Source organism: Psittacula echo (assembly GCF_963264785.1).
Source record: "Psittacula echo genome assembly, chromosome: 18".
NCBI classification, from domain to species: domain Eukaryota; kingdom Metazoa; phylum Chordata; class Aves; order Psittaciformes; family Psittacidae; genus Psittacula; species Psittacula echo.
The window spans coordinates 1122704-1148494 of NC_137754.1; the positions used below are offsets into that span (position 1 = coordinate 1122704).

The 25791-nt window shown below is 58.6% G+C and overlaps 3 protein-coding genes across 3 annotated transcripts; 1 reads left to right on the plus strand and 2 right to left on the minus strand.

Annotated features, from left to right (window-relative positions):
* Window positions 1–2623: 2623 nt before the first annotated feature.
* TMPRSS4 (transmembrane serine protease 4) lies at window positions 2624–6890 on the plus strand (the record flags this gene model as incomplete). The annotated part of the gene is made up of 13 exons (XM_080631630.1): window positions 2624–2716; window positions 2954–2984; window positions 3065–3178; window positions 3283–3435; window positions 3530–3659; window positions 4673–4774; window positions 4865–4905; window positions 5432–5594; window positions 5766–5932; window positions 6116–6211; window positions 6303–6442; window positions 6555–6704; window positions 6879–6890. The coding sequence occupies 13 exons, from the start codon at window positions 2624–2626 to the stop codon at window positions 6888–6890; spliced, it is 1392 nt and encodes a 463-aa protein (XP_080487756.1).
* A 3204-nt stretch (window positions 6891–10094) lies between these two features.
* SCN4B (sodium voltage-gated channel beta subunit 4) lies at window positions 10095–15536 on the minus strand (the record flags this gene model as incomplete). Its single annotated transcript, XM_080631613.1, has 5 exons — window positions 10095–10188; window positions 10306–10435; window positions 10690–10915; window positions 11529–11692; window positions 15473–15536. The coding sequence occupies 5 exons, from the start codon at window positions 15534–15536 to the stop codon at window positions 10095–10097; spliced, it is 678 nt and encodes a 225-aa protein (XP_080487739.1).
* Window positions 15537–21712: 6176 nt separating this feature from the next.
* On the minus strand, window positions 21713–25208 carry SCN2B (sodium voltage-gated channel beta subunit 2; the record flags this gene model as incomplete). The annotated part of the gene is made up of 4 exons (XM_080631656.1): window positions 21713–21912; window positions 22049–22259; window positions 22539–22705; window positions 25139–25208. The coding sequence occupies 4 exons, from the start codon at window positions 25206–25208 to the stop codon at window positions 21713–21715; spliced, it is 648 nt and encodes a 215-aa protein (XP_080487782.1).
* Between the last annotated feature and the right edge of the window lie 583 nt (window positions 25209–25791).

Here is a 25791-nt window from a genome sequence, read left to right on the forward strand (position 1 = left end):
GCCAGTCCCTCTGCTCAGCACAAGGGATGTGCTCTGCTTGGCTTCTTGCAGTGCCTTTAGCCAGCAAAGCCACTACCACCAAACCCCAGCCTGGCATGCAGTCCCTCCCTAGGAGGAAAAACCTTCCATAACAGAGGACAGGCACGTACAGCCCAGCTCGCTGGGCAGCATAAAACCCTCCACCAGCAACACATCAGGACATCAATCCCTCCAGGGTAGGGAACTCGCTCACCTGCATGGCATCAGTGGCTACATGAACCCATGGATTAAATCTCCTGCAGCCAAGGAGCTAGCCCGGGATCCGAGCACCCTGCAGCCTTTGGAGCTGGGGTTTGCATTGAACATTCCACCCCATTCAGGAGCAGCTATTCAGTGCATCACAGCACCTTGCACCCACACAGGGTGGAGGAAAAGCAGCAAGAGCACCCCTGCATATCCAAGCCTCCTCGGAGGAGAGTGCAGAAGTTCACCATGGCTCATGGGATGGCGCTTGCAGAGCTGGAGTGCAGACTGGCCATAGAGGCATTAACGTGAATACAGCAAGGGAGCTCAATTAGTTACGGCAGCCTCGAGTTCTCCAGGAAATCATGTGCTTCCACTCCACAAGGAGCTGGCACAGCTCTTGCCTTCCTTGGAATCTAACCAGTACAGCTCTTGCTGTAGCGTGGTTTTGGGAGCAAGCGGGCAGTGATGGAGAGGAAGCCCCTAGGGCAGCTCCAAGCTGCAAATCTGTTTGAAACTGAGGAAGTTCATGGATGGAAAAACATGCATTAAGAAATCAAATAAACAACAGGCAATGACTTCTTCAGGTGGGAAGTGACCAGCACCACAGCATCATCCCTCCCACCTGAATCCAGACCTGCACAGGGAAAGGAGCTTGATACCAGATGATGTGATGGGCACAAGCACAGGCAGCTTGTGGGCAGGCAGGGGCAGCGGAGCTGCTGCAGTGACTCTCAGCCTGGGCCATGCTGTGGAGCCACCAAGGCCTTAGGACCGTTCCCACAGGGACCGTTAGGATCCCATGGTCCAGGCTCACGGTGACACAAGAGGTCAGCACGAGGAAGGAGCAGCCCCACGTGCCCTGGATGGATGTACGGGAGCACGTAGGTGGTGTTTGGGAGCAAGCTGAGCCAGGTCACAAAACTCCTGCAGGCACCAGGTGCTGCAGATAAGCAGCTTGGGAAGGGCAGATGAGATGGGAGGTCCAGGAGACACCCTCACCTTCCCACCCTGCCCTCCTGCTCCCTACACAGAGCTGGGCTCCGCATCCCAGCAGCTGGCACCGCTGATAGCACTGCAGCATCCTCCCAGGAACCAAGAGGAGCCGAGGGGCTGTGTGCACCCAGAGCTGGGAGCATGGCATGACTTGCCCGTGCTCAGCATCAGTGCCAGATGAGCCTGGCTGTTTGGAGAGAGGCCCCTGGCACCTCCTGAAGAGCCAGATGGCTCCACACTGGGGCACAGCCACATGCCCACAGCCCTGTCAGCACAGGCTGGATCCAGTCCTCTCCTACACTTCTTGTTCCCAGGCTGGGGAGCAGCCAAAACTGGGAGCCCAAGCCATGCAGCAGGGCTGCGATGGAGAGGCAGTGATGGCTGAGCTAGCAGCACGTGAAATCCAAGCTATCTCTGTATGTTAACCCACAAATAATCGCTTGTCACTCGCCTGTAAAATCCTGCAAATAAAGTCTTTGTGCATGACTAAACATGCCCAAACACAGTGACCAGAGGGAGGGCTCCATCCCTCCCTCCTACCTGCCTTGGGCTGGAGTCTGACCGCATCCTGGTCCCATGGCACCGCTGTTCTTCAAAGCCCTATCTCCAAGCCCTGCAGTGGCACAGGGGCCACTGCTCTCATTTGAGACAACAAACGCAATTGCTCCAGCCCAGAGACAAGTGTGTGCTCCTGAAGCGCAGCAGCAGCTCCTCTTACCTGTGTGGTAGACTCCAGAGCGGAGGAGAAGAGCCCTCTCAGGGCTAGAAGGGCATTCAGGGGGAAAGCACGGGCTGTCAGGAAGCAGCTCAACAGCACAGCACGAGCATAGCTGCAAAACAAGGCCACAGAAACATACAGTGCCCAGCTCAAACTCCCCAAAGGGGCTCTCATCTTTGCCTAGCACCAACCCCCTGAGGATGAGAGGCAGCGGCTGCCTGGTGCAGCTCACGGGACCTCTCCTACTGCAGTTGGACATCTCCCGCATGAGTAGCTCTTACAAGAAAATGATTTTGAAGAGATCAAGTGGGATCAATGCCTCTTTCACCACTTCCTCCTGCGCTGACTGCTCCCAGGCTGTGTTTACTGCGTGTCCTAGCAGCAGCACAGCCTTCCCTCCCATGGGCCAGGCTGGTTTCCCCAGCAGCGTGCCAGGGAGGACTCGGGCTGTGCCACTCAGTTTCTGACCCCACACTGGGCCGGTCAGAGAATATACCCCCCCATGGTGACATGTCTGGGTGCCATCACTTCTATTTTGACTCAGAGCTTCTTGGCACATCAGAAAGTGCTTTCATAACACCTATGACTTTTTAAGCCCCTGGTGCATTAATGACAGTAATTCTATAACTTTAATAACCAGTTACTGGAATTGCACAGAGAGTGTTCAAAGGAGCAACACAGCCGGTGATGCTGGGTGGCAACAGAGTCAAGTGTTGCACCAGGACATGCCACCCCCCTGCTGCCACCTCCATCTTCAGCAGCTCTAAAACAACCTCCGATGTAGGTTGAGGCATTTCCCCTGCTAATCCACCCCAGGGACCTTGAGCCAGCCTCTGTGCCTGCCCAGGCTTAGCTGATCCTCTGCTTTCTCTGGGGTGGCTGATCCCTGTTATCTCTGCACTTGGCATGGGAACTGCCATGGGACCAGCTAGCCACACTCCTACAGACCCTGCCACCCGCCAGCTGCTTCTTGCTGAAGTTTCAGCTCGATAACTGCTTTCCCCCTCTGGTTTGCAGGATTTAGCCTCCGAGCGGCTCAATGGCAGAGGTAATATCTGTGGGAGCTGGGGGCACGAGTGCTGCCGGGCTGGGGCAGGCGACGCAGGGCCACGCTCCTTTGTGTTGCAGGTCCCAGCCCGAGACGCAAAGCCTCCACATCCCTGCAGTCCTTCAAGCGGATCGGCATCCTGGTCCTGGCAGTGGTGCTCACCCTCGCCTGCCTGGTTGCAGTCGGGTTCCTGGGTATGGCTCCTGCTCTCCTCTCCCTGCTCCTTTTGCACAGCAAACGTAGCTCTGGACCCAGGGCTTGGCTGGGACCTTCTTGCTGAACCCCCCCTTTCTCACAGTCAAGGTTTACCTGGACCAACACTACTTCTTCTGCAAACAGCCCCTGAAGCTGGTGCCGCTGCAGCAAGTCTGTGATGGGCAGGTGGACTGTGTGCATGGCGAGGATGAGGCCAACTGTCCCCAGTGGGTCCCTGAGGGGCCACTAGCCGGGGGTGAGCCCAGGACACCCTGCTTGGGCTCCAAAGGGGCATGGCTGCTGCCTGCCAGAGTCACCCATGACAAAGCTGCCTTTGTGTCTGTCTCCAGCCCGTGTTTCCAAAGACAGATCCATCCTGCAGGTGCTTAACAGGAACACTGGAGGTTGGTTCTGCATCTGCCATGACCACTTCAACCCGATGCTGGCAAAAGCAGCCTGCGAGCAAATGGGCTACAGGAGGTACATGGCTGCTTTCTCCATCCTCTCCCATAAAAGCTCTTTTTGAGTGGGGCTCTATTTACTCATAAAGCACTCAGAGCCCTGCACTAATGGTTTCCACCCATCCCCAGGACACAGAGTGCTCTGTACATGCCTCGGAGCTGGCTGGTCTCTGTGATAGAAGCCCTGGCAGCTTCCCACACAAACATAGCACTGTTCCCAGTGTCCCTGCTCCATCCCCTGCCCTCTTCCTACTCCTCACCCCACCTCCTTATGGGTAGCCATGACAAGCACTCACCTCACCAAAGCAGCCCCTCCTTGCAGTACATACAGAACCCATCTGGGGGGGAACACCATGCCCTGCGCTCCCTTTTTAAAGCCCCATGAGAGCAGCACTTGGCCGGGGTGTGGGAGGGCAGGGCTGGGTCCTTGTATTTGCAATTAAGCTCCATAAACACACCTGTATCTGCCTCTGCACTGCCCTGAGCTAGCAGCAGGCTTGGAGCACTGCATTCACCTAAAGCTGGTTACAGCTGAGATCTGGGTACTCCTGGTCTAGTGGAAGGTGTCCCTGTCCATGGCAGGGGCTGGAATTGGATGATCCCTTCCCACCCAAACCATTCCACGACTCCTCCAGTGCGCTCCTGTCCCTGGTCCTGAACTCAGTGCCAGGTCTCCACATCCTGCCCTGGCCCTTCAGGGATGCCTCTTTTGGCATCCCTGTGTCCCTGTCCCCAGAACCCCCATTTTCTGTGAGTCTTTCTCTTGCTTGCTGGCAGGGGTCCACATTCCCTTCCTACGCTCCTGCTTCCTCCCTTGCTCACCCACTCTTTGTTGGAGCCACAGGCAAACATTTAGGACCTATTTGTAAAGGTTGAGTTAGGCCATCTCTGGCTCAGTGTGAGCGCAGCCCACTGGGTGTCCGTGCTCCCGGAGGTGCTGAGGCAGCAGTGCCTGTGCAGTGCACACTGGTGCTGTGCTGGGACCACGCACCCGCTGCGCTGGCTCACCCAGCCTCCCCCCGTGTCTTTCAGCAACCCCACGTTCACAGGGGTGGAAGCAGGCACCGGGCAGCCCCTGCCTCCCCGCGAGGTCGTGCTGAGGAACGGCAGCCTCCAGATGCCCGAGCCAGGCCGGTGAGCGATGGGGCTGTGCAGGAGGTGGCCGCCGTGCCCCTCGTCCTGCCTCTCCTCCACTGACCCCAGCCCTTTTCCTCCCTCTCCCAGGAAATGCCTCTCTGGAGCGGTTGTTTCACTCTTCTGTTCCAGTAAGTATCATGGCACTGTTTGCACCTCGTGCCACTCCACCTCCCCATTCCCGGCACGTCCCCATGTGCTGCGCTGCGGCCGCAATTGCTCAGATGTGGCCCAAGCCCTGGCCCTCCCTGATTCCCACACTGAGGATTTGCATGAGAAAAGTTGGATTTCGTTACTGCTCACCTCCTTGCTAAGCCAATGTAAACCTCCCAGACATGGAACACCTAAAAGAGGCTTAACCAGCTGCTGGGATGGGTTTACTTTCGCTGTTGAATTATGCTGATTAAACTAATCTACTTGGTGGGCTGGAGAAGGCAAGGAATGGATGAACCTATTTCAGCAAGCCCAGGGATGATGTGCAAACAGAGAACAAAAAGGGGTGTGCCGAGTGCCCCACAAAGGGGTTGCAGACAGTGTCACGAGGCTCTCGGGGGCCTCTGTCCCCACTTACCTGAGCACAGAGGAGGGCAGAGCAATGCTCTCTCCCTCCCCACCGCTGCAGCTAACCAGCTGCTTTGTTGATCTGCCACCCGGCAGAAGGCTGTGGGGAGAGCATAAGGACTCCACGTGTGCTGGGGGGGAGTGCAGCCACCATCGAGGCTTGGCCGTGGCAGGTGAGCCTGCAGTACAAGAAGGAGCATATCTGTGGGGGCAGCATCATCGACCGCAGCTGGATCCTGACGGCAGCGCACTGCTTCAAGTGAGTCGGCTCCTCGATGCCTGGGTTTAAACCGTGTGCTCCTGTAATTCACATGGCTTTGTGCCCCTTGGTGCAATGATGCTGAGCAGGGCACTGTATAGGCAAGGCTCTGCTGCCTGTCCCTGCGGTGGGAGGGAAGAGGGGAGCAATAACAGGCATGTCTGTGTGCAGGAACAACCCCATTGTTCAGAGCTGGCGTGTGAAGGCCGGCTCCAACCTCCTCTCAGGCACCAGCACCCTCGCTGTGGAGAAGGTCTTCCTGGCTGGGGAGATGCCCACGTCTCCCAAGGACAATGACATTGCTCTGGTGAAGCTGCAGTCTCCCCTGCATGTCTCAGGTGAGTTATGGCACGTACCTCCTCGGAGCAAGAGCCCCATAAGCAGGCTAGGAGCTGAGTGGGCATCAAGCAGCAGTGCAGAGGGACACGTATGAGGAGGGAGCTGGGTGCCCAGTGGTGCATGGCTCTGGCTTCCCCACAGCCCTCCTCAGTCATCTCCTGCCTTTCCTGTCCCCATTCCAGACAGCAGCAAGGCCATCTGCCTGCCCTATTTCGACGAGGAGCTGGTGCCAGGCACACCCCTGTGGGTGATAGGCTGGGGCTACACGCAGAAGCACGGTGAGTGGGACAGTGCCCCCAGCACCACTCGCAGGATGAGGGCCGGTGGGCTCCCTCCAGGGTCTCCTCTGAGGCACCACTCTGTGTGCAGGCAAACTGTCTGAGGTCCTGCAGCAGGCAGAGGTGAAACTCATTGATGAGGAGAGCTGCAACGTGGCTGCCTACCACGGCGAGGTCACCGAGAAGATGCTGTGTGCTGGCCTGCCCCAAGGCGGCGTGGACACGTGCCAGGTTGGTTCCGGTCAAGGAAATAGCTCCTTGCAGCGCTGGGAGAGCTGCAGCCATGAGCACTGGTACCCAATGTGCTGGGAATGGGGGCCCTTTGATGGTTTATCCTTTGCAGGGAGACAGCGGAGGGCCCCTGCTCTACTCAGGCAAGCACTGGCAAGTGGTGGGCATTGTGAGCTGGGGCGAGGGCTGTGGCAGCCCCAGCATGCCCGGAGTCTACACCAGCGTCCGTGCCTACCTCAACTGGATCTACGCCGTGCGGAGGGTCAGTGCTGCACCGCTGCCTGCGGCTGCTCTAGCACAGGGGGCTTGGGGGTGGTGGGGAAGGGCACCCTTGGGCTCTGCATGGAGCGGAGCCGGCTCCTTAGGGATGTGATTCTGTGCTCCTGGTTTCAGATGCCCTTTCAAATCTCACCACTTCTTCTCTCTCCCATTCCAGTCGGAGCTCTGAGACCTGCTGGGACAGGTCCTTCCCCCCCCCCTCCGTGCCTCCCTCCCCATCCCTACATGCTTGGCTGCCTCAGCTCTGGCATCACAAAGTGAGCGGTGCCTCCCAAGCCCTCACTGCCGGGCTGTGATTTAGCACACCAGAGGCCAGCCAAGGAGGCAAAGGGCGGCTCGGAGCAACGTCCACTGATACCATGGAGGAACCTGAGCAGCTCAAGCTCCTTCCGCAGAAAGATTAATTTATTACCCAGAGCTGACCCTGCTGGGGCAGGAAGGCTTCTGCAGGGCGAAGCTGCTCTTTGCTCACTACTGTTCTACAGAGAGAAGTGAGATTTGTGCTATGGAATAACCCCATTAAAAGAGAGTGTTTGTGTTTTTACGCAGCCTCTGAAGGCTCTGTCCCCTCTTGTTTGCAAGGGTGTTTCTCACAGTACCCAGTGTTCTGCAGGAGCTGCTTTCCCAGCACAGGGCAGGGTTTTATCTGCTGACTCTTGCGAACAAACTGTTCTTGCACATGGACCTCAGCCACTCAGGCTGGTCAGAATGGGGCCAGTTTAAACAGCTGGAAACAAACATGGACATCAGGCATTCCCTTAAATCAACTCTTTCTAGCATAGCTCCAACCCCACTAGAAATAGGGACCATTCCCATGCAACATGGTAGGGAAGGATCCTGCTTTCCAGGCAGCCACACTCAAAGCCTTTTCCCCTGGGAAATACCCCCAGGCACCCTCTAAACACGGCCAGAGCTCAGCACACATGGGAATCACTGCAGCTCTGCCTCGGCGCAGGGCCTGCAATGCAGCGTGCCCAGAGGGAGCCTGAACACGTACAGCAACCCAGGCTTTAGTTTCTCTGTTAAACGTAAAGTTTATTTCATTCAAGGCAAAGCTAGCTAAACCTCTACAGTGCAAAACGTGCTGTCACCACACAGCATGTCATACACACCCTGTGTTTACTCACAGGCATCTCCTACATGGATTTAGATATGCTGATACACATACGTGTCTGCTGCAGCACACACCTCCAGCAGGGCCCTCTCCCCCATACACCCCCAAAGCCCTTGTGACAGCAGGAGCCCCACAGGAGCTGGGACCCAAAGCAACCCGGAGCCCCCCTGCTGTGGACAGCACCCGCACACATATGCATATAGAGCTACGTGTCAAGAAGTGCTTACGTTGGCTGTTTCCATCAAGCCAGAGGAGTAATCCATGCATAGAACAGCATTGCATATCCTGTGGTAAGTGGAACTGCGTCCAGATACCAGCTAAAAAAGGCCAACAGGTTGGGACAGCTAAAAATAGGTCTTTATAAAAGTCCTTTCCTCCCCTCAGCATCCTCCCTCACAGAAGGTCTCCTCCAAGGATGGGCTGGGGTTCTGTTGGGGCAGCCAGGAGGTCTCAGCCTTCCTGCCCAGACTCTCATGTATGACAATGGTGCGTTAACAAGACTTTGCATTTACAGAGCACTTTGCAAAGCCATGCAGGGAGCCTCACACCTCCTGTGAGGTAGGTCAGATTTACTGTCCCCAGTTTACAGATGGGCTGCCCCATGGTGAAGGCTGCAGGGTGCTCCCTGTGCCACCACCCCATAAGCAGCCCTGACCTCCCCACAATAGTCACCAGAGAAGGTAGCACCTTGTTTGCCTTGCCCACTGAATCCTCACCTACCTTCCGCTCCGGCACCTCTGTCAGTGCACCTGCAGCTGGGGGCATGGCTCAGCTGTGATTCCCAATATCAAATGGGGATGGGGGAGCTGCCTGCCCTGCAGCTTCACCAACAGCCACCCACAAATAAAAGAGGAATAGGGAACAAATCGCATTATAAAGGACATTGCCACCTTCAACTGTAGGAGCAGCTCATTTTCTTCATGTCTCATGTCCCACTAAAGCCCTTAGGAAGGCGGCTGGGCTGCCCAAGTCCCCACTGCAGGTCCCCTTTTGGCTTTCTGTGGCTGCCCTCACCCGAGGATTTCAAAGCACTTCACAAATGACAGCCAAGGAAGCCTCACAACCACCCCTGTGAGGTAGAGCAGTGTTATTATCCCCATTTTACAGATGGGGAAACTGAGGCATGGAGAGGCAGAGTGACTTGCCCAAGGTCACCCAGCGGGCCAGTGGGAGGCCCAGGAGTGGGCTGGCACAGCCCTAGCATCGCTCCCCTCGCCAGGGCTCCACTGTGCTCCCTGCTCCCTGCGTTACAGATGGAGTGCCACAGTTTTCCTTGGGTGATGGGGAAACGCCATCGGCTGCGTTCCCACTGGAGTCTAATACAAAAACCCTCCGTGGAACAAGTTGAGCCTTGGCGAGGCAGCATTGGCAGCATCGCTGCTCTGAGTGTGCTGAGTGACAGGCTTTAAAGAGGGGAGGAGGAGCAGGAGCAGCAGCACAAACCCAGGGAGCACCCCTGAGAAGGCCTCCGCTGCCCCTGGGGTATGGCCCTACACAGGGTGTGAAACATGGACCTTCACCCCACTGCAGCCAGCAGTGACCCCTTGACGTGACCAGCCCCAGCCGCTGGTCCCCACAGCCCTGCATAGGAGGAACCAGCCTGCCCCATGGTGGGAGCACAGCACCCAGCCCCTGCAGGGACCAGATGACAGCCCTGATGGTCACTGATTTGCTTCTCAAGTGTGCTTACGAGAGCTGAAGCCAAGCCCTGCTGCATCAGCCCTGCTTCCTCCCTTCCTGCTGTGCCGGACCCACATGAAATACAGCAAAGGCAGGAGCCTCTGCCTCTGTGGCGAGCTTTGTGCACTCTTGCTCTGCTCCAGACACACTCTGCACAAGGCAGGCAGCTCCTGCCTGCCCCAGCTCCGCATTGCCACTCACACAAAGACACCCCAAGCTCCTCGCAGCCTCTACCCCCAGGCACGCCGGGACCCCTGGGCACCAGCCACCACCCCGCGAGCAGCACAGCACCCCCGGTACTCCCCAGCCCCTTCCCTGCCTGCCCAGCACCCTCTTGCCTTCACTCATTGCCGAGCAGGCAGCTCCCTCTGTCCCGGCAGCATCCCAGTCCGAATCCACAAGAAGCTCCCAGTCCCCAGGGCAGCCCAAGTCTTTTCCAAGAAGCAGTGCAGGTTGCAGGCACGTGTGTAATAAACATGTCTCAAGCATTGGCAGTTTGGAAAGAAAACAAAAGGGAAAGGCTTGGGCCCCTGCCCTGTCCCTGCTGCGGGGCAGGCCAGGGCACTGGGTGCCGCTGCTTCATGCCTTTGGTGGTGCTTTTTGTTCCGCCTTGGAGCCAGCCAAGCCGTTCTCCGTGTTGTCGTTCCCCGACGAGCTCACGAGGCATTCCTTCCTGCGGAAGGGCACACAGGCAGCTCACAACCCCTGCCCCCCAGCCCCTCTCTGCACGACCCCCTGCAGCCCTGCCCCACAGCAGCACACAGCAAAGGGTGCTGGGACCCGCACTCACTTCCCATCCTGAGTCTTCTTGATGATGAACAGGACGACCTTCTTGATGAGCATGAAGAGGATGAGGAGGCCAATGAGCCCCCCCACAACGCCCACGATGATGAGCGTCACAGTGTTGTCTGCCTCCACCACTGCAGGAGAGAAGGTGCTGAGGGGCCTCAGGATGGGAGCAGGGAGCTCCCAACTGCACGATCCCCCCCACAAAGGAACTACGGACCCACACAGAGGGGCACGAGGCCAACCTTTGCCCTGCGGGGATGCCAACTACCTCCAAGAAGCCAGGACACCCCATGCACCTCCACACCCAGGATGGGGTCAGTGCGCGTCTGCATCCCCACTGTCCCAGTGCCACTCGCGGGGCACCAGAGCCCTGGCCAGCACTTACTTTTCTGGACCACCGTGAGGAAGATGGTGGCGTTGTGCTGCGCGTTCTTCTCCTTGGGGTTCTTGACGTGGCACGTGTATTTCCCAGCGTCGCTGAAGTCCACGTTCTTCAGGAGAATGGAGATGTTGTTGTCCTTCTTGGTTGTCGAGCCGACAAACTCGACGCGTGGGTTGCGTGCCACCAGCAAGGGCTCCGAGGCTTTGCTCTTTATCTTGCCGTGGTAAATCTGCAGGGGCAGGGATGCAGGATGTGGCATCGGATGGGCTCCCAACAGTCCCAAGTGAGGGAAAGGCCCAAGGCCTCCTGCCAGTGCTCTGCACACACGGACACAACGTGTCAGTGTCCCCGCACGCCCCAGTAAAGCAGGAATGGCTGTGGAGGGGAGCCTGACACACAGCCCACAGGGCTGTGGAAGCAAGAGATCAACCTGCCCTGCCCTGCAGCGGTGTTACAGACCATGCAAAGGATGGGAGAACCCCAGGGCAGAGAACCCCCTTGCTGCAGGGATATACAGGGCTGCAGGACCTGCTCTAAACCAGCCCTCCTGATAAGGAGTTGAAGAGCAAATCCAAAACCTTTAGTATTGCAGAGCAAGTGCAGGAAGAAGGGCAGACTTGCCCGTAAACAGTCAATTTACATTAAATGTGGGCAGCAGAACAGCTTTGTGCCAGAAGCACAGATGTGCCAAGGTGTTTGGGTCCCCCTGTTGGCACAGCCCTGTCCCCCCAGGAGCTGGAGGAGCAGGCATCCTGTAAGAGGAGAAAGGGAACTCCGCAAGAACCAGGAATTACAGAAGAACCTGCCTATAAAACAGAGACAAAGCCCAGAGAGCCACCCACCATCTCTGTCGAGTTGAAATACCACGTGAAGACCAGGTCCTGGAAGCCTATGCAGGTGCTGAAGGTGCAGGGCAGCAGGACATTGGAGTTATTCAGAGCCATTACAGTGTTGGTCTTCCCCACTGACACCTCCAAGGCAAAGGCGAGGGCGAAGACATGCAAACCTGGCAGGGAGAGGGGAGGAGACAGTGAGGACATGGCACCAGTGTGAAGTGCAGCCTGTTGCATCAGGAACCGGGATGCAGCCCAGCCTGTGCCGGGCTTTGCTGTGGACGTGTACCTGGGGAAAGATGGGGCAGGGAGGAGGAAGGCACATGGGAGGGACAACGTTTCCCCCCCTGCAGCCTGGTCTCAGCTGGAGCACCAGTGACAGTGGGGGATTCCTCTCAGGGAGCACATGGCAGGCAGCGGGATGCAGCCATCACCCCTTAGGTCCTGCTCCCAGCTCCACCAGGGACCCACGGCATCCTCCTCCTACGCCTCACAGCCTTAGCATGAGGGGCATGAGCTCAGCTCCCCTCCCGTAGCCCAGGGATGGGTTTGTCACCCCTCATTCACTTTGCCATGGCAGACGCAAACGTGCCTGTCTCAGCTTTAGGCAGAGATAGGGGACCTGTTCCTGAAGAACCCACAGAGGCAGCACGGATTCAAAGAGAACCATAATATCACCACGAATGAAGTGTGCAAATGAAAGCCCTGATTTGCATGTTATCCACAGGCCTCCAGCTAAACCTTCAATGGGGAGAGAAGCACCCGAAGCAAAGCAGAGCTCTGTGCTCTTTAAGCGGGGAGCTGGAGCACTGATTGGCATTGCTGTGCAGCGCAGCTCCTCGCAGCCCGGGCGGCCCCCGGACCCCTCAGCCTGCTGTGCAGAGCCTATCTCCCGTGGTAAACAGGGATGACCTTCAAGCTGCAGAACGCAGCTCTCCCTCTTCTCCTGTCAGCAGGAGAAACGCACCCAGCAGCAGGTACAAGCCCAACTGTGCCTCAATGCTCCAGGTCCCATGCAAGGCACCATGCACTGCTCCCCTGTGTACCAGACTGGGCAGCAGTGTCCACACAAACCCTTTCCAGGGGGCACAGGGATGCTCTGCTCCGGGCCAGGACAGCAGCCCCATTCCCCATCAGACCAGAGCCCGGTTTCTGCTTGTATGATGTGTTATGGCCAAGCTGTGGTACAACCCAGCAAGTATTGCCCTGCCCTTTCCCAGACCTCAGCCACCTTTACAAAGCTTTCCCTGGGCACTTGGACAACCAAAACACATTGGGGACAGCTCTCCCTGCAGCTATAAGCTGGTCCGCAGCTCCACTAAGACCCTAACTTGGATATGCTGCCCTCAGCTTCAGATTCCTATCTCTCTGAAGCTGCTTCAGCTGCTGGTTTATTCTCCCACACATGCCTGTGCTAACAATTCCCCAGGCACATCACAGCCCAAGCCAAGCCCAAGAGCCCCGCATCCTGGGCTTCTAGCCCTGCTGCAGTGCTGCATTGCAAGCACTGCAGGCGAGGAGTTACTTAACTTTATAAAGAAGCACTTTTCATTCCCTTCCAGAGGCTTTAGCTACCATCAGGGGGTGGTTCCCACCACAAGGAGGTCACCTGCAGTTGTCAGGCTCAGAGAGCAGCCCTGCGGATGCTACAGAGGGACTTCACAGCCAGGAGCATCCCTGGGGAGCCATGCTGCTACCTGGAGTAAGACTTAGCAGAGGGATGCCTGGCTCTGCAGGTACGCCTGAGCAGGCAGGGTGCTGCAAGCTGACAGTTACTTACAGGAAAGTCGATGCCTTGCAGCTTGTGACACTTTTAATCCTGTCTGCCACCATTACAACGTCATGAACGCAATCTGAATTGAATGCGTGGGGTAAGCGGAGGCTGATCTTCTTCCTGTCATGCTGTGGTCTCAGGAAGACAGAATTGATATGTTACCTCTAAATAAAGCACAGAGGAAAAGACGTCGGGAGGCTGGGAGGCTGCTGACTGGACCTGTCACTCCAGCTGCCACTTGTCCATGTGCCCAAAGCTGCTGTACTTCCCACCCCACGAGCCCCAGCCTTCAGCACGCAGGGCAAGCCCCTCCGGGGGCTCCAGACCACCTCCCATGCCTGCAGGGACCAGCTTTCACCAAGAGATAGCGAAGCAGCACCGGGGAGCAGCCACTTGCTGCTGTCAGAGCCTCTTGCTAAGGGTAAGCCTCTGGGGCAAGCCCCACAGAGAGTCCCAGAGCCACTGAGCTATGTGCTTAGTACTGCAACATGGGACCCAGCCCCAGCAGCAGCAGCGATAGTCCTCTAACCTGGGCCAGGACCTGGAGCAAGACTTTCCCCCATAGCTGCTTGCTTTTCCTGCAGCCCATCATGAACCTGGTCTGAGAATCACTGCCCAAATGGAAAGGGTACACGGGGGTTGGAACTAGATGATCTTAAGGTCCTTTCCAGCCCTAACTATTCTATGATTTTATGATTCACCTGAAAAGCCATAGGACACCTCCACTATCTGCGAGAAAACACCTCTATGAAAACTTTCCTTGGCCATAAAAATCCATGTGAGCTCCCAGCACACACAGCAAACCATGCCCAGTGGGATGGTCAGGCTCCTCTCCACCCAGGTTAGAAGCAAGGAACTCTCAGGCCAGCCTGAGCCCTGTGTGCTCTAGGACAGAACACACAGGCCGCCCCTTCCCATGGGCGCTGAGGGCAGAAGATGTGCTCCAGGTCCCTGGTGCAGCCAGGAGCCCACGACTGCTCCCTGGAGAGCACAGCATCCCAAAACACAGACACAGACTCCTGCCCAGACACTCTCTTCTTTCCACCTCTCCCTCCAGGCTCCCAGCCCACCTGAGTGATCTGTAGGACCAGGCTCCCATCTCCACACCCTGGACCTCAAACCCCAAGTGCCCTGTCAAGCAGCATCTCCGAGTCTCTCCTACCACCCTACTGCCACCACTGTGCCAAAAGCAGCTTGCATTGCTTCTATCCACGGAGGCACTTTCAATCAGCATCCAAATCTTGCAGGGAGCCAGGTACTTACAGGTCCTTTCGTCTCTCCAGCTTGCTTAAAGCAAACTTAAGAACGATGCCTTCTAAAATGCCTCTCAAAGGAGCTTCCCAACAGCAAGTGCTGCAGAGGCAGCCCTCGGTTTCAGGCTTTCCGTGCCCGTGGACACAAGGGTGACCTACACGAGCTGAAGTGCAGCCGGAGCATGAGGGCTGATGCAGGTGGCTTGGAACCAGCCCCAGGAGCTGCAGCGGGGAAGGGACGGCTGCAAACTCCCTCCTGCACCCTGCACCCGTTGAGCTCGGGCATCCCTGGACACAGGTCTGGGCATCATGCTCCGAGCCCTGCAGCGTGGGCTCGTCCCCGCGCCGCGGAGAAGCGCATGCAAATGGGTGTTTTACAAAACGAACTGTAAAGACAATGACCTGTCGGCGGGCGTGCTGGCGGCTGCGCTGAAGCAGTGCACCGCTTCCCTACGGCTATTCCCCCGGTTCACGTTAGCAGGCAGGTAGCCGCGGTCCCTGCTCACAGAGCGGCAGAGCGGAGCAGGGCAAAGCAAGATGCAGCCGCAGTGCTCGCAGGAGGAAGCTCTGGCGATGGTGCAGGCAGGGCAAGGGGGCTGGAGCCAGGACTTCAGAGTCCGCTCTCGGACTCGGCTGCGAAGTCACCTTGGACAAGTCACTTATCCTCAGTGCTTCGGACTCGCCGTCTGCAGAGCAGAGATCATTGCATTAGCGCCCGTGCAGGGGAAATCCATCCGAGCAGCAGCGTCCGATCCCTGGCGGTGCGGGCAATCCGGATACAAAGCAGCTGAGCGCGAAGCGAGGGTCCCTCCGCCTCGGGAAGGCGCAGGGGAGCGGCTGTAAGCGGGATGCAGCCGCGGCGCTCCCGGGGGATGCGGGCGCTGCGCGGGGCGGAGCGGGTCCCGCAGCCCCCCGCAGCCCCTTACCCAGGAGCGCTGCCAGCAGGCGCGGCGCGGGGCGGCGGCGGGCGGCGGGCGAGCCCCGGGCCATGGCTGCGGCGCGGTCCGTGCTGGCCCGGCTCCGGCACCCCCGCTGCGGGCAGGCGGGGCCGTGCCGGGCGGGGCCGCGCTGCGCTGCGCCCTCCTCCGCGCTCCTCCGCGCCGCGCATCCTCCCACCACACCGCCCGGTGCGGGGATCAGGGGAAAGCTCCTGCGGGGATGCCCTGAGGCCACCCTGGAAGGGGACAAGGTGCCGCTGAGGCTGCGGCTTCCCCTGCCCCTGCTGGGGTCAGCGCTCGCTCTGTGCGCCTCAGGAGCGTGGCACCACCGGTCTCCCTGCCTGCTGTCTCCATGGAGCTACCAGCATCCCTGATGGCAGAGGGGGACACAAAGTCGGGTGCCAGGGAATCCGCCCAGCGCCAAAGGGAACACTTGGCAAACTTAGTTTTCTCACTGTGGGTTTGTTCTAGGATAATTGGCTGCACAAGTTTACATCTCAAGCACCTTTCCCGCACTGCCACATCCATTAGAGCTAACCTCCAGCAGACCACATCCAAAAAGGCCTCTTAATGGAGGCCTCCAACGACACAGCGTGCAAAGATAGAGCTTTACCTTTGAGCCCACATCCACTAGACGGCCAGAGCCCTGTGCAGAAAAGTGATTTGGAGGTGATGCACCCTGATAACAGGCATGGCAAGAAGCGGGAGGAGGTGATGCTGTGCTCAAGGTGCAGGAACAGTACTGACTGTTTCTTCAGGCTGGAGTCCTTGCTGGCATGAGGCATGTGTCCAGGGACCGGGTAAAGCCGTACATCCCTTGCTGGGTACAGGTCCACAGCATGGCTTCCCCGAACAGGATTACTTCTTTTCAGGTTTGAGAGCAGCTTTTCCACAGGGTCCTGCCTTCATGTCTGTGGTGACGTGGCCCATCAGCTCCAGGGTGCTTTAAGAGACTCCTCAGCCCCACTCCAGCCCTCTTTGCAGCTCATTCTCCTTCCCACCTGAAGCAGGAGGGAAGAGGGGAAGCACGAGGCTTTGCAGGGCACAGGGGCATCCCAGATGACCATGAGAGGATGCCAGCAGTGCCTGTGGGTTGAGGAGTTAGAGCTGCAGCACTGGCAACAGAGACAGGAAAAGTACAGGCAGAGCAGGCTGGGGAGCGCTGGCAGCCGGCGCTGCGGGAGCAGTGTGGAGAGAAATGCTGATGCAGCAGAAGGTGTGTTGGCGGGCAGCTGTGATGAATACAGCTAGGTGGTGTGTACAGCTAGGTGATGTGTACAGCTAGGTGATGGATACAGCTAGCTGTTGTCCTGCAAGGGTGCATGATACTGCTAGGACCAGGGCCACCAATGCTGAAGCAGGGGGGCAGATGAGGCTGAGGCTGGACCCTTCAGCATCCCGCAAGCAGGACCAGAGAGACCTGCAGCACAGGGGACATGAAAGAGTAGCACCCATACCCTTGGGTAAGAGAAAGGCCATTACGCATGAACTCCTTCCTGTTTGCTGCCCACTCTGTCCCCACTGACATCTCTGCAGAAGCAGGGCTCTGAGCCTGGTGCCGTGCTCTCCTGGCCATGCAGCCTGGGGCTCAGAGCGGGATGCTGCCTGTCACAGGAGCCTGATGGAGCTGTCACACTTGGCAGCTCTGGCCGGTCTCCTCAGCTGACTGCTCTCATGAGACATCTGCTGCTGCCACAGGCATGGGAAAGGCTCTGCTGTCCCGCAGCCTGACCTCAGTGAATGGTGTCTGCCGTGTCCAGGAAGGACACACAGAGCAGCTGGCCCTGGGGGTTTAGCATGATACTGAGATGTCCGGCATGGGACCAGGGATACTGTGGCTCAGCGGAACTTGTTTTGCTGAGTCCAGCACAAAGCGGCTGTGTTTGGTCTCAGGGAGGGCGAGCACCATGCTTGGACACTGTCACCTCTCGGGGGAGGACAGGAAGAAGGATTCAGGGGTACTGCCAGCTGGCTCACAGCCTGCAGAGGCGTCAGAGTGGCTGAGAGGCCCCTGGGTACCCCTCACTCCCTCTCACCTTGCACTAATGGAGCGGGGAGGGTTAAAGTGCCAGGCTGCTCTCCGAGGAGGGCTCCTGTTTCCCTCCACGTGGGTACCTGGGTAGAGCTGAGCAGAGCAGTTGGGCTGCAGCCTTCCAGCTCCATGCAGCAGGCGCAGCACCGTCCCCGGCTGCCCTGGAGCATCCTGTCCCATCCGCACTCCCAGCAGCAGCAGGAGGACAGCCCCATCCCTCCCACAGCCAGGGGATGCTGGGCTCCCGGTCCAGGAGCAGGCAGGAGGAGGAGGTGGCAACGCTGGAACAGAGCTTCCCATCAGCACCTGATGTTTACTGCAAGGTCCTCTGGCTGTGACCTTTCAAAGACAAGGCGGCCTGGCAGCCCGGGACGTGCAGCGGGCCGGAGGAGGCGCCCGCAGTGATCAGGCACCGCAGGACCAGCCTGGGCTGGAGCTGAGCGGGAGGTCCCGGGCGCGCAGACTGCGGGTGAGTGCTCGGCTGCCTTTGTCATTCTCAGCGCTCCCTTGCTTGCAGCTCTCCCTCGGAGCGATGCTTTCCCCTCTCCCTTCCATTCCCTTCTTCCATCGCAGGGCGTCCTGCCCGCTGCTTCCTCCGCATCCACCAGCAGAGCTGCCTGCCCTCGGGGTGGGCAGGTTCCTCGCCTCCTTTCATGGGCCCTTTAACACAAGCAGGGGAAGAGGAGCAGTGTCCCCAGGCAGCCTCTGCAGAGGAATCTGCAAGAGGCACTGCCCTGTGTCCCAGGAAAAGTTTCTTCCTGACCCAGCACTTCCCCTGGACCCTCCCCAGCTCCAGCGCTGCCCCTCACACCCCCCAGCTCCTGGAATTCCCTGCTCCAGGCTGTCCCCTTTTCCAGGTTTTCCCTCATTACTTCCCAGCCCCACTGACAGGCTGCGGGCAGCAGCGCAGGGGCAGCGGCTCTGCGCTCCCACCAAGCACCAGCAGCGCCCCAAGGCTCTGCAGAGCACTGAGCCGAGGTCCCTGCTATCTCCCAACTTGCTCTTCAACATCTCTAATCCCACCTGGTCCAGGGAAATGGATGCACCTGTAAAAGGGAATGTCCCCGGCTCTGGAGAACCTGTGAAGCCCCAGCACTGTGGGAGGGTGCAGTCAGTGCCCTTGGCTCCTCGCAGCGATGAGAACTCACCCTTGGCGTGTCCCACAGGGCTCCCCTCCATGGTCCCACAGCGCCTGCCTTTCTCATGAGGCTCTTGCCAGTGGCTCTGGCAGAGGTGCCCCCTGTTCCCTTTGCTGTAGTTGCCCCTCTGAAGGTGCAAGCCAGGGACTCATTGCTGCTGGCAGGGCTGTACCCCCAGCACCAGCGCAGCGCTATAGGACTGAGTCAGCTGGAGCACATTAGAGGTGATTTTGGTGCCCTTCCTGCAGGGATGGAGAAGGTGCCTGAGGGGAGCTGGGAGCTCTCCACAGTTAACCCCGTTGGCACACAGCGAGGTGAGCAGGCAGCAGTGGGAAGAGCAGAGACTGCTGATGCCACTCACTGTCACCACTGAGGTAGGCATAGGTGTGTAGGGGCTGTGCTGGCCAGACCTTGCTTGTGTGCGACTTGGGATGTGCAGCCCCAGCTGAAGGGCCGGTGGGAGAGGCAGGACTGAGGAGAGCTGTCAGAGCTCCCTTGCGCTCACCCTTGTGTCTGCACGGAGGTAGGTTGATGGATGTGCCTGTTACTGTGCTCTATTGTAGCCTGTTGCACCGTTCCGGTGGCATTGCTGGGTTGCTAAGTTGGAAAGCAGCCTGGCTATGGGTGTCCATCACACAGTGTGTGCCATGGGCTCCATCGGAGCCTGCTGAGCCTTACCTGCCATGCCCTGAGCAGTGCTCTCTGTGGAGCCATGCCCCAGCACCAAAGCAGGAGCCTTCCCATCCCTCTGGACAGAAGCAGAGATGAGAGACCCTGTCCTGCCCCTCCAGCACAAAAGCATCGAGTGCAAACTTTGTGATTTGTTGTTCTTTTGTTTAACTGTACAAAGAGCAAGAAAAGCATCCTACACTCAGCAGAGCGCAAAACGAACCCATCAGAAGGCGCAAACCCAAAACTACAGTCATAAGCGATACCAGCGCCTCCTCTGTGTGTGTATATATATATATTTGTAGAGATTCTCTCTGGTGTGTACAGCTATGTACATACAAATGCATTGGCAAGTTGCAATCCAAGGATAGTGCATGAAAGAAATGAAAAGGCAGATGCAAGACTGCTCATGTGCAACAGTCAGAGGCCTTTGTCCGCAGAGTTGCCAGCTCAATCCCACGTGGAGCCACTCACATCCTGGCTCCGAGCAGGATACAGTCCCAGGGAACCGGCTTGGCAGCTGGCTCCCCACTGGCACTGTGCAGGGAAAGCCATTCGGCGTGGGGGTGCGAGGGGCAGGCAGCCTCATCCCGACTCTCCTCAGGCAGGAAATCCCACGGGAGCCAGGGAAGCCACATGGAGACATGGCACATTCCTGCTGCAGACGGGAAGGGGAGCGGCGCGGAGCCCAGCGAGGTTGAGCGGGGTGGGGAGGGCAGACGGGGCCGGGGCAGGAAGCGATGGGGTAGAGCAAGGAGCACATGGACATCCCTTCATCCCCAGGGCCTGATGCATTGCCCACAGCACTGCTGGGATGGCACCACACCAGGATGCAGCAGCACTGGGTGCTGTGGGGAAGGTCTCACTTCTCCCCTGGCAGTGTTGCTAATAGGTGACAGGATCTCTGTTACTTGGCCCCTGGTCTCCGTGCACTGCCCCTCTCCTGCCCCATGTCTTGTCTGCCATAGGAGAAGGAAAGCCCGGGCACGGTGTGGCAGGTCTGAACCACAAGAAGCCCCAGGGTGAGGTCCCCATGTGCTCCATCCAGCACAGCTCACCCACCAGGTCCTGCACAAGAGCCCAGGGGCTTGCCCAAGGCAGGCAGCATCTCCAGTCCCAACCCGGGCTCACTGCATCCCCCTGCACCACCGCAGGATGGGAGCAGCTGGGATCACCGCTTGCTCGTGCCCTGTCCCCCATGAGCTGCCCAGGCCACTGCTAATAACAAACTGCAGAGCACATGTGGCAGCTCCTGCGGAGCACCGAGGGAGCTGCCAAAGCAGGGCAAGAGCTGGACCACGGATGGGGCTGATGCAGGAGCAGCTGGCACGGCTGGGCCTGGGGCTGGCCAGGCTGGCAGTGCTTTGCCATGGCAGTTACAGGTTGTGCAGTGCTGGGCAGGGAGGCTGGAGGAGACAATCTCAGCATCACAGGGTCGCTCAAGGGTCCTACATCTGCACCCAATCCTTCCCAGCAAGTGCCCCAAACCTCCTCCTCTTCCCAGCAGCGATTCGTCCCTAGCAGTCACACCCCGCCACTCCCCATCACCTCGGTTTGACACATCAGTAGAGCATTTTCCATTAGAATTACCCTCCCTAAGAAGGAAACGAGCACAAAAAAGTCAGCCCAGCACCTCTGGCTGAGATGCTCAGACCCAAAAATAGCCCGAGAGGCAGAAGGGTACATCCGTTACAAACCAGAAGCCATTAGTGGCTCCAAAAAGCAGCAAAGCTCAGAGACACCGTGTGAGCTAATGGTCATTACCCAGCTTCCGAGCAGGCTGGGACTATCCCTGAGGAGCACAAGCTTCTTGTCACAGCACCCTCAGCACTGGCACACAGGACTTGCAAGGAGGAGATGGACAGCTATTGAGATCCCTTAGGGACAGGCACATTGGTGCCTGTGCCCCGGGAACAGCAGGAGCATCTGGAGGGTGAGACGTTGCCCCGAGGGCAGATGGTGTTGGCCGCTGGCTCCTTCTCACTTCTTCTAGTGGGACAGGGTGCAGACATCAGGGCATGGGGCTGCCCAGCCCCTCCCTGCCCCTGCTGGCACCCTGTGCTCCTGCCCCTCCATGCATGGGGACCATGCTTATCCCCCCTGTCCCACGCCACCCTGTCCCCAGCACTTCCCTGTGGGCACACGCAATGCTCTGGCACTCAGAGCCTCAAGGGCAGCCCTGATGCGCTTCAGCCACCATCCCCAGCCCCAGCCCTGCCCACTGTGGCCAGGCTCCAGGGACCTGCTCTCCGCACCCTGCTGCAGGCTGGGTTGGGTGTTTAGATGGAAGGAGGGATGCTCTGGGGAGACAGAAATCCTTGCTTGGGGAAGCACATCAAGGGGGTCACGCTGTACAGGGGTGAAGAGGGAGGGAGAGACGGGGGGGTGTTACTTGGTGCCCTCATCTGGGTTGCCTTCTCCGTCTGTCTTCCCTTCCTCCTCTGTCTTCTGGTCATCCGTGTTCAGCCTCTGCTGCTTTTTCCGGCGCACACATTTCACCACCATCAGCACCAAGATCACGACGGCCAAGAAGCCACCTACAGAAGCGCCCACGATGACAGCCACCGTCGAGTCATGCTTGGGAGGCTCTGCGGAGACAGGGCTCAGGGAATGAGCTGGAGCAGCCTGCAGGAGCGGCTGGGAACAGGCAGGGTTCTTGCTTCCACTGCCGGGGTGAAGGCAGGGCACAGGGCAGAGCACAGAGCAGCAGAGGGGGTCACTGACCTTTGGTGAGCACCTTGAGGCTGATGCTGGCGTGGCCCCGGTGCCGGTCCGGGGGGTTCAGGACGTAGCAGTTGTAGGTGCCCTCGTCCTCCAGCTGCACGTTTTTGAGGGTGAAGGACACGTCGTACTTGGCAGGGTTCCCCGTGAACTCCACGCGGTTCCCAAAGCGGTCCAGCTGCTTGTTCATGATCTTCGTCCGGAACTGCAGGAACTGGGTGGGAGGAGGAGGTATGATGCTGTTTGGTACAGGCTATGTATGTGTGCCAGGCATCCCCCTGCCCTGCACGTACTGCTCATGCTCCCACCGCAACAGCCCCTCCTCATGGCACCTCTGCTGCTACTGTTCTTACACCATCAGTTGCTATTTCTCCCTGTGGCAAAGGGCTGGGTAGCAGGAGCACACGTAAGGACCCCAAAGGATGCACACGACTGCTTCAAGCTGATCCCTGGACCTCTCTCTCAGCACATCCCCAGCCCCAGCAGGACTCACCAGCTCCTCAGAGCAGTTCCTGCACTCCTGGTACGTCCAGTTGAGGGAGAACTGCTTGTTCTCCACCTTGTAGCAGGAGTTGAAGGTGCAGGAGAGCTTCACGGAGGAGCCATTCAAGGCATTGATGGTGGCGGGAGCCATGACCTCCATCCCCAATCCTGTGGGTGCTGCAGCGAGCAGAGCAAGGGCAGAAATGTAGAGTTAGAAAAGGGGCACAAGCATCCATCCTGCTGGCAGAGCTCACCCTGGGGCCTGGGATTGCCTTCCAGGCACATCCAGCCAGGACCGGGGCTTCCCTGCACAGCAGTGACTGAGGACAAGGAGGGAGCATCCCCAGCCCTGGCACCATCCCTTGGCTGAGTAGAAGGAGCATCAGCCCTCTGGTGACCCCTCTCTGCCTTGCCTGGCTTGGCTGATTTCTGCTGACTCCAGGCAAGCCCTGCTCCTTGCACTTAGCAGAGGCTCTCCTGCTGCAGGATCGATAACACAAAGGGCTGGATGCAGCATCAGCACACGGGGCTCAGCGCCACTTACACGGAGCACTTTATGGCTGTGCTCATCAGATTTCATTCCCAGCAGGATGCACTAAAGGAGCAAGGTCTGGGATCTGCCAGGACTGGCCCCTGGGGGCTGCAGGAGGAATGCAGATACTCCCCCACTTCCCAGTGGAGCTCGCACAAGGATTCTCCAGCTGGGAATACCCCTGTCAAGACCTCAGTCACTGCTGCGGGGACAAGGCCAGTCCCTGCACCCTGGCCCTGCTATAACAGGGAAACAGGGGCAGTACCTGGTGCAGCTCACAGGGCAGGACAGGGCCTGGGCAGGGATGGCGTGTCTGTGCTCCTTTCCTTTTGGGTGCCGCATCAGCACCAGAACCCCAGTGCCTGCATCCAGCATGTTCTCCCCAGCCTGTAAAGGGCTGAGACAGGCTCCTGTGCAAACAACTACTGCAAACTGTAAGGATGAGCCATTAAAGGCACAGCGACAGAGAGCCCCAGATGGATGAGACTGCGAATGGGGGCTATGGGCACCCCATGGGCAGGGACAGTGACACCGGCAGCAGGAGCTTTTCCCATCACCTCACCTCTCCCCTTTGGCTGCTGCTCTTTGCTCAAACCTTCTTCCTGAAGTGCTCCCGAGTCCAGCCCTGTGGCCAAGCTGGATGCACGTCAAGGCTGCTCTGCTGGCTAATCCGCTCCATCTACAAGCAGGGCAGGAAAGGGGCCAGGCTCTGCAGCCAGGGAAAAGTGGCTTTCCCAAGGTGCAGATAAGGCTGTTTTGAGCTGCACCTGTGAGGTGCAAATCAGCAGCATCCTGAAACCACCTGAGGGATGCCCTCAGGTATGGCCAAGCCCCTGGGGATGGCTCCCTCCCTGCTCAAGCTGAGCTGAGCACTCTCCACCCAGCCTCTGCACAGGGCACAGGGATGGCGAGAGCTGGTGCATGGGGACAAGCCGCAGCAGCCAAGGTGTCCCAGCCTTGCTGCCCCATCACAGCCCAGGGTGGGACAGAAGAGCCGCTTGTCCCTGGAAGTCCCTTCCCAGCCCAGGCCTGGTTGCAGGGCTCCCTGCACAGGGTCATGGGCTCGAGCACCCATCAGCCCTCACATTGTGCCCGGTGTTCCTGCTTTGGGTGGCCTTGTGCTGCGTTCTGGGGGCACCCCAGGCTCTGCAGTGACAGGGTTTGCCCTATGCCAGACAGTCCTCGCAGGCAGCCAGCATGCCACGGGCACGTGCCCGGGGAGCACCTACATATGCAGGTCCAAACCCTGCCATGGCCAGGGCATCCAGCACCAGGGGACAGCAGAGGTGGGGAAAGACCCAGCTAAACCCCCTAGGAGCCACCATCCAGGCTGTGTCCTTTGGTGCTGTGCAGGCTCCCAAATGCTCTGTCACACTATACCCTGCACCCAGGGCTCGGGAGGTAAAATGACACACAGGCTCTAAAGCGGAGCTTACTGGGCTTTTTAGCCTCCATTTCCCAAGGCAGCCCACTGGGAGCTCCAGGACAGTACAAACAGCACCTCAAAGTGATGCCTTCCTCTTCCCAATCCCTGTGGACCCAAACCTGCTGACACACGCTGCTGGCCCCGGGGCAGGACAGAAATGCAGAGACCACGGTTCCCCCCCACCCCATGCAGCATCACCAACCCAGAGCCCGCTGCCCCAGCAGCCAGCCACAAACCAAAGGACAGTCACAAGCCACCCATAGCCCACCAGCCACATCCTTCCCAGCGAGGCAAAGCCAGAGGTGCCCCATACCCCTGCTGCAGCCCTCATCCCTCCTGGCATGCAGAGAGCCCTGCACTTGGACAAACCTCAGCAAGCAGGATGCACCGTGCTTTTAGGATAAGATACAGCCGCAGCATGCCCCCACCCTGCCTCAGGTCACCCTGGCTGGTGGGTTTGAGCAGGCTGCCCTTCGGACCACCTCCATCTCCATCCCCATCCCTGCGGCACCGCGCTTCTCACTGCATCCCCGCTGACGGAAGGTGCTGGGATGTGGGAAGGGGGCTCCTGGCCAGAGAGGGTTGTTTCTCCCCAGCCTGGGTGCTGTCCCCTGGCAGCCGTGTGCATGCAAGGGGTCAAAATGACACTTACCCAGCGAGAGGAGCAAGCTGAGGCCAGTGAGGAACAAGGTGGGCTGCGGGAGCCAGGCTTCCAGGCTCATTTTGATGGAGTTTTGTGTGTGGAGAGGACGTGGTGGTGGTGTGGGTTGTGGTGGTTTGGCTTTTTTCGAACGCCCGGGTTATGTGCAGGTGACATATAACATTAGAGCTGCTTTATTTCTACAGCCCAATATGGCTGGAGCCGTGCTGGAGCCGAAAACCAGTAAATCCTGTGGTTGGTGGATTTCAGCAGCACAAGTGGGAGGGCGGAAAAATTTTCTCCTGAACAGAAGAACGCGGCTGGCACTCGTGCGCAGGGGTCTGCCCATGGGTTGTGTCACTGAGCATCTCCTGCAGTGTGCTGAGCACAGGGGAGCCAAGGAGCAGATTCCTGGTGGGATTCAGGGCAAACTTGACACTGGAGCAAGCAGCGCTCAGGGCTCCTCTTCCGCACGGGAGACCGGCATCCCAGGGCTTGACCAGTGCCTCCCAGCCCTGAGGGCTCCCATGGCCCCTGCAGCCCCCTGGTTTCGGTGGGGTGATGCAGATGTGCCACCTCTGCCCGGCTGCAGGCTGCAACCAGCCCTGCTTACACCATTCACAGCAGCAGTTCCCATTCTGGACAGCCCAGCTGGGCCCAGGACC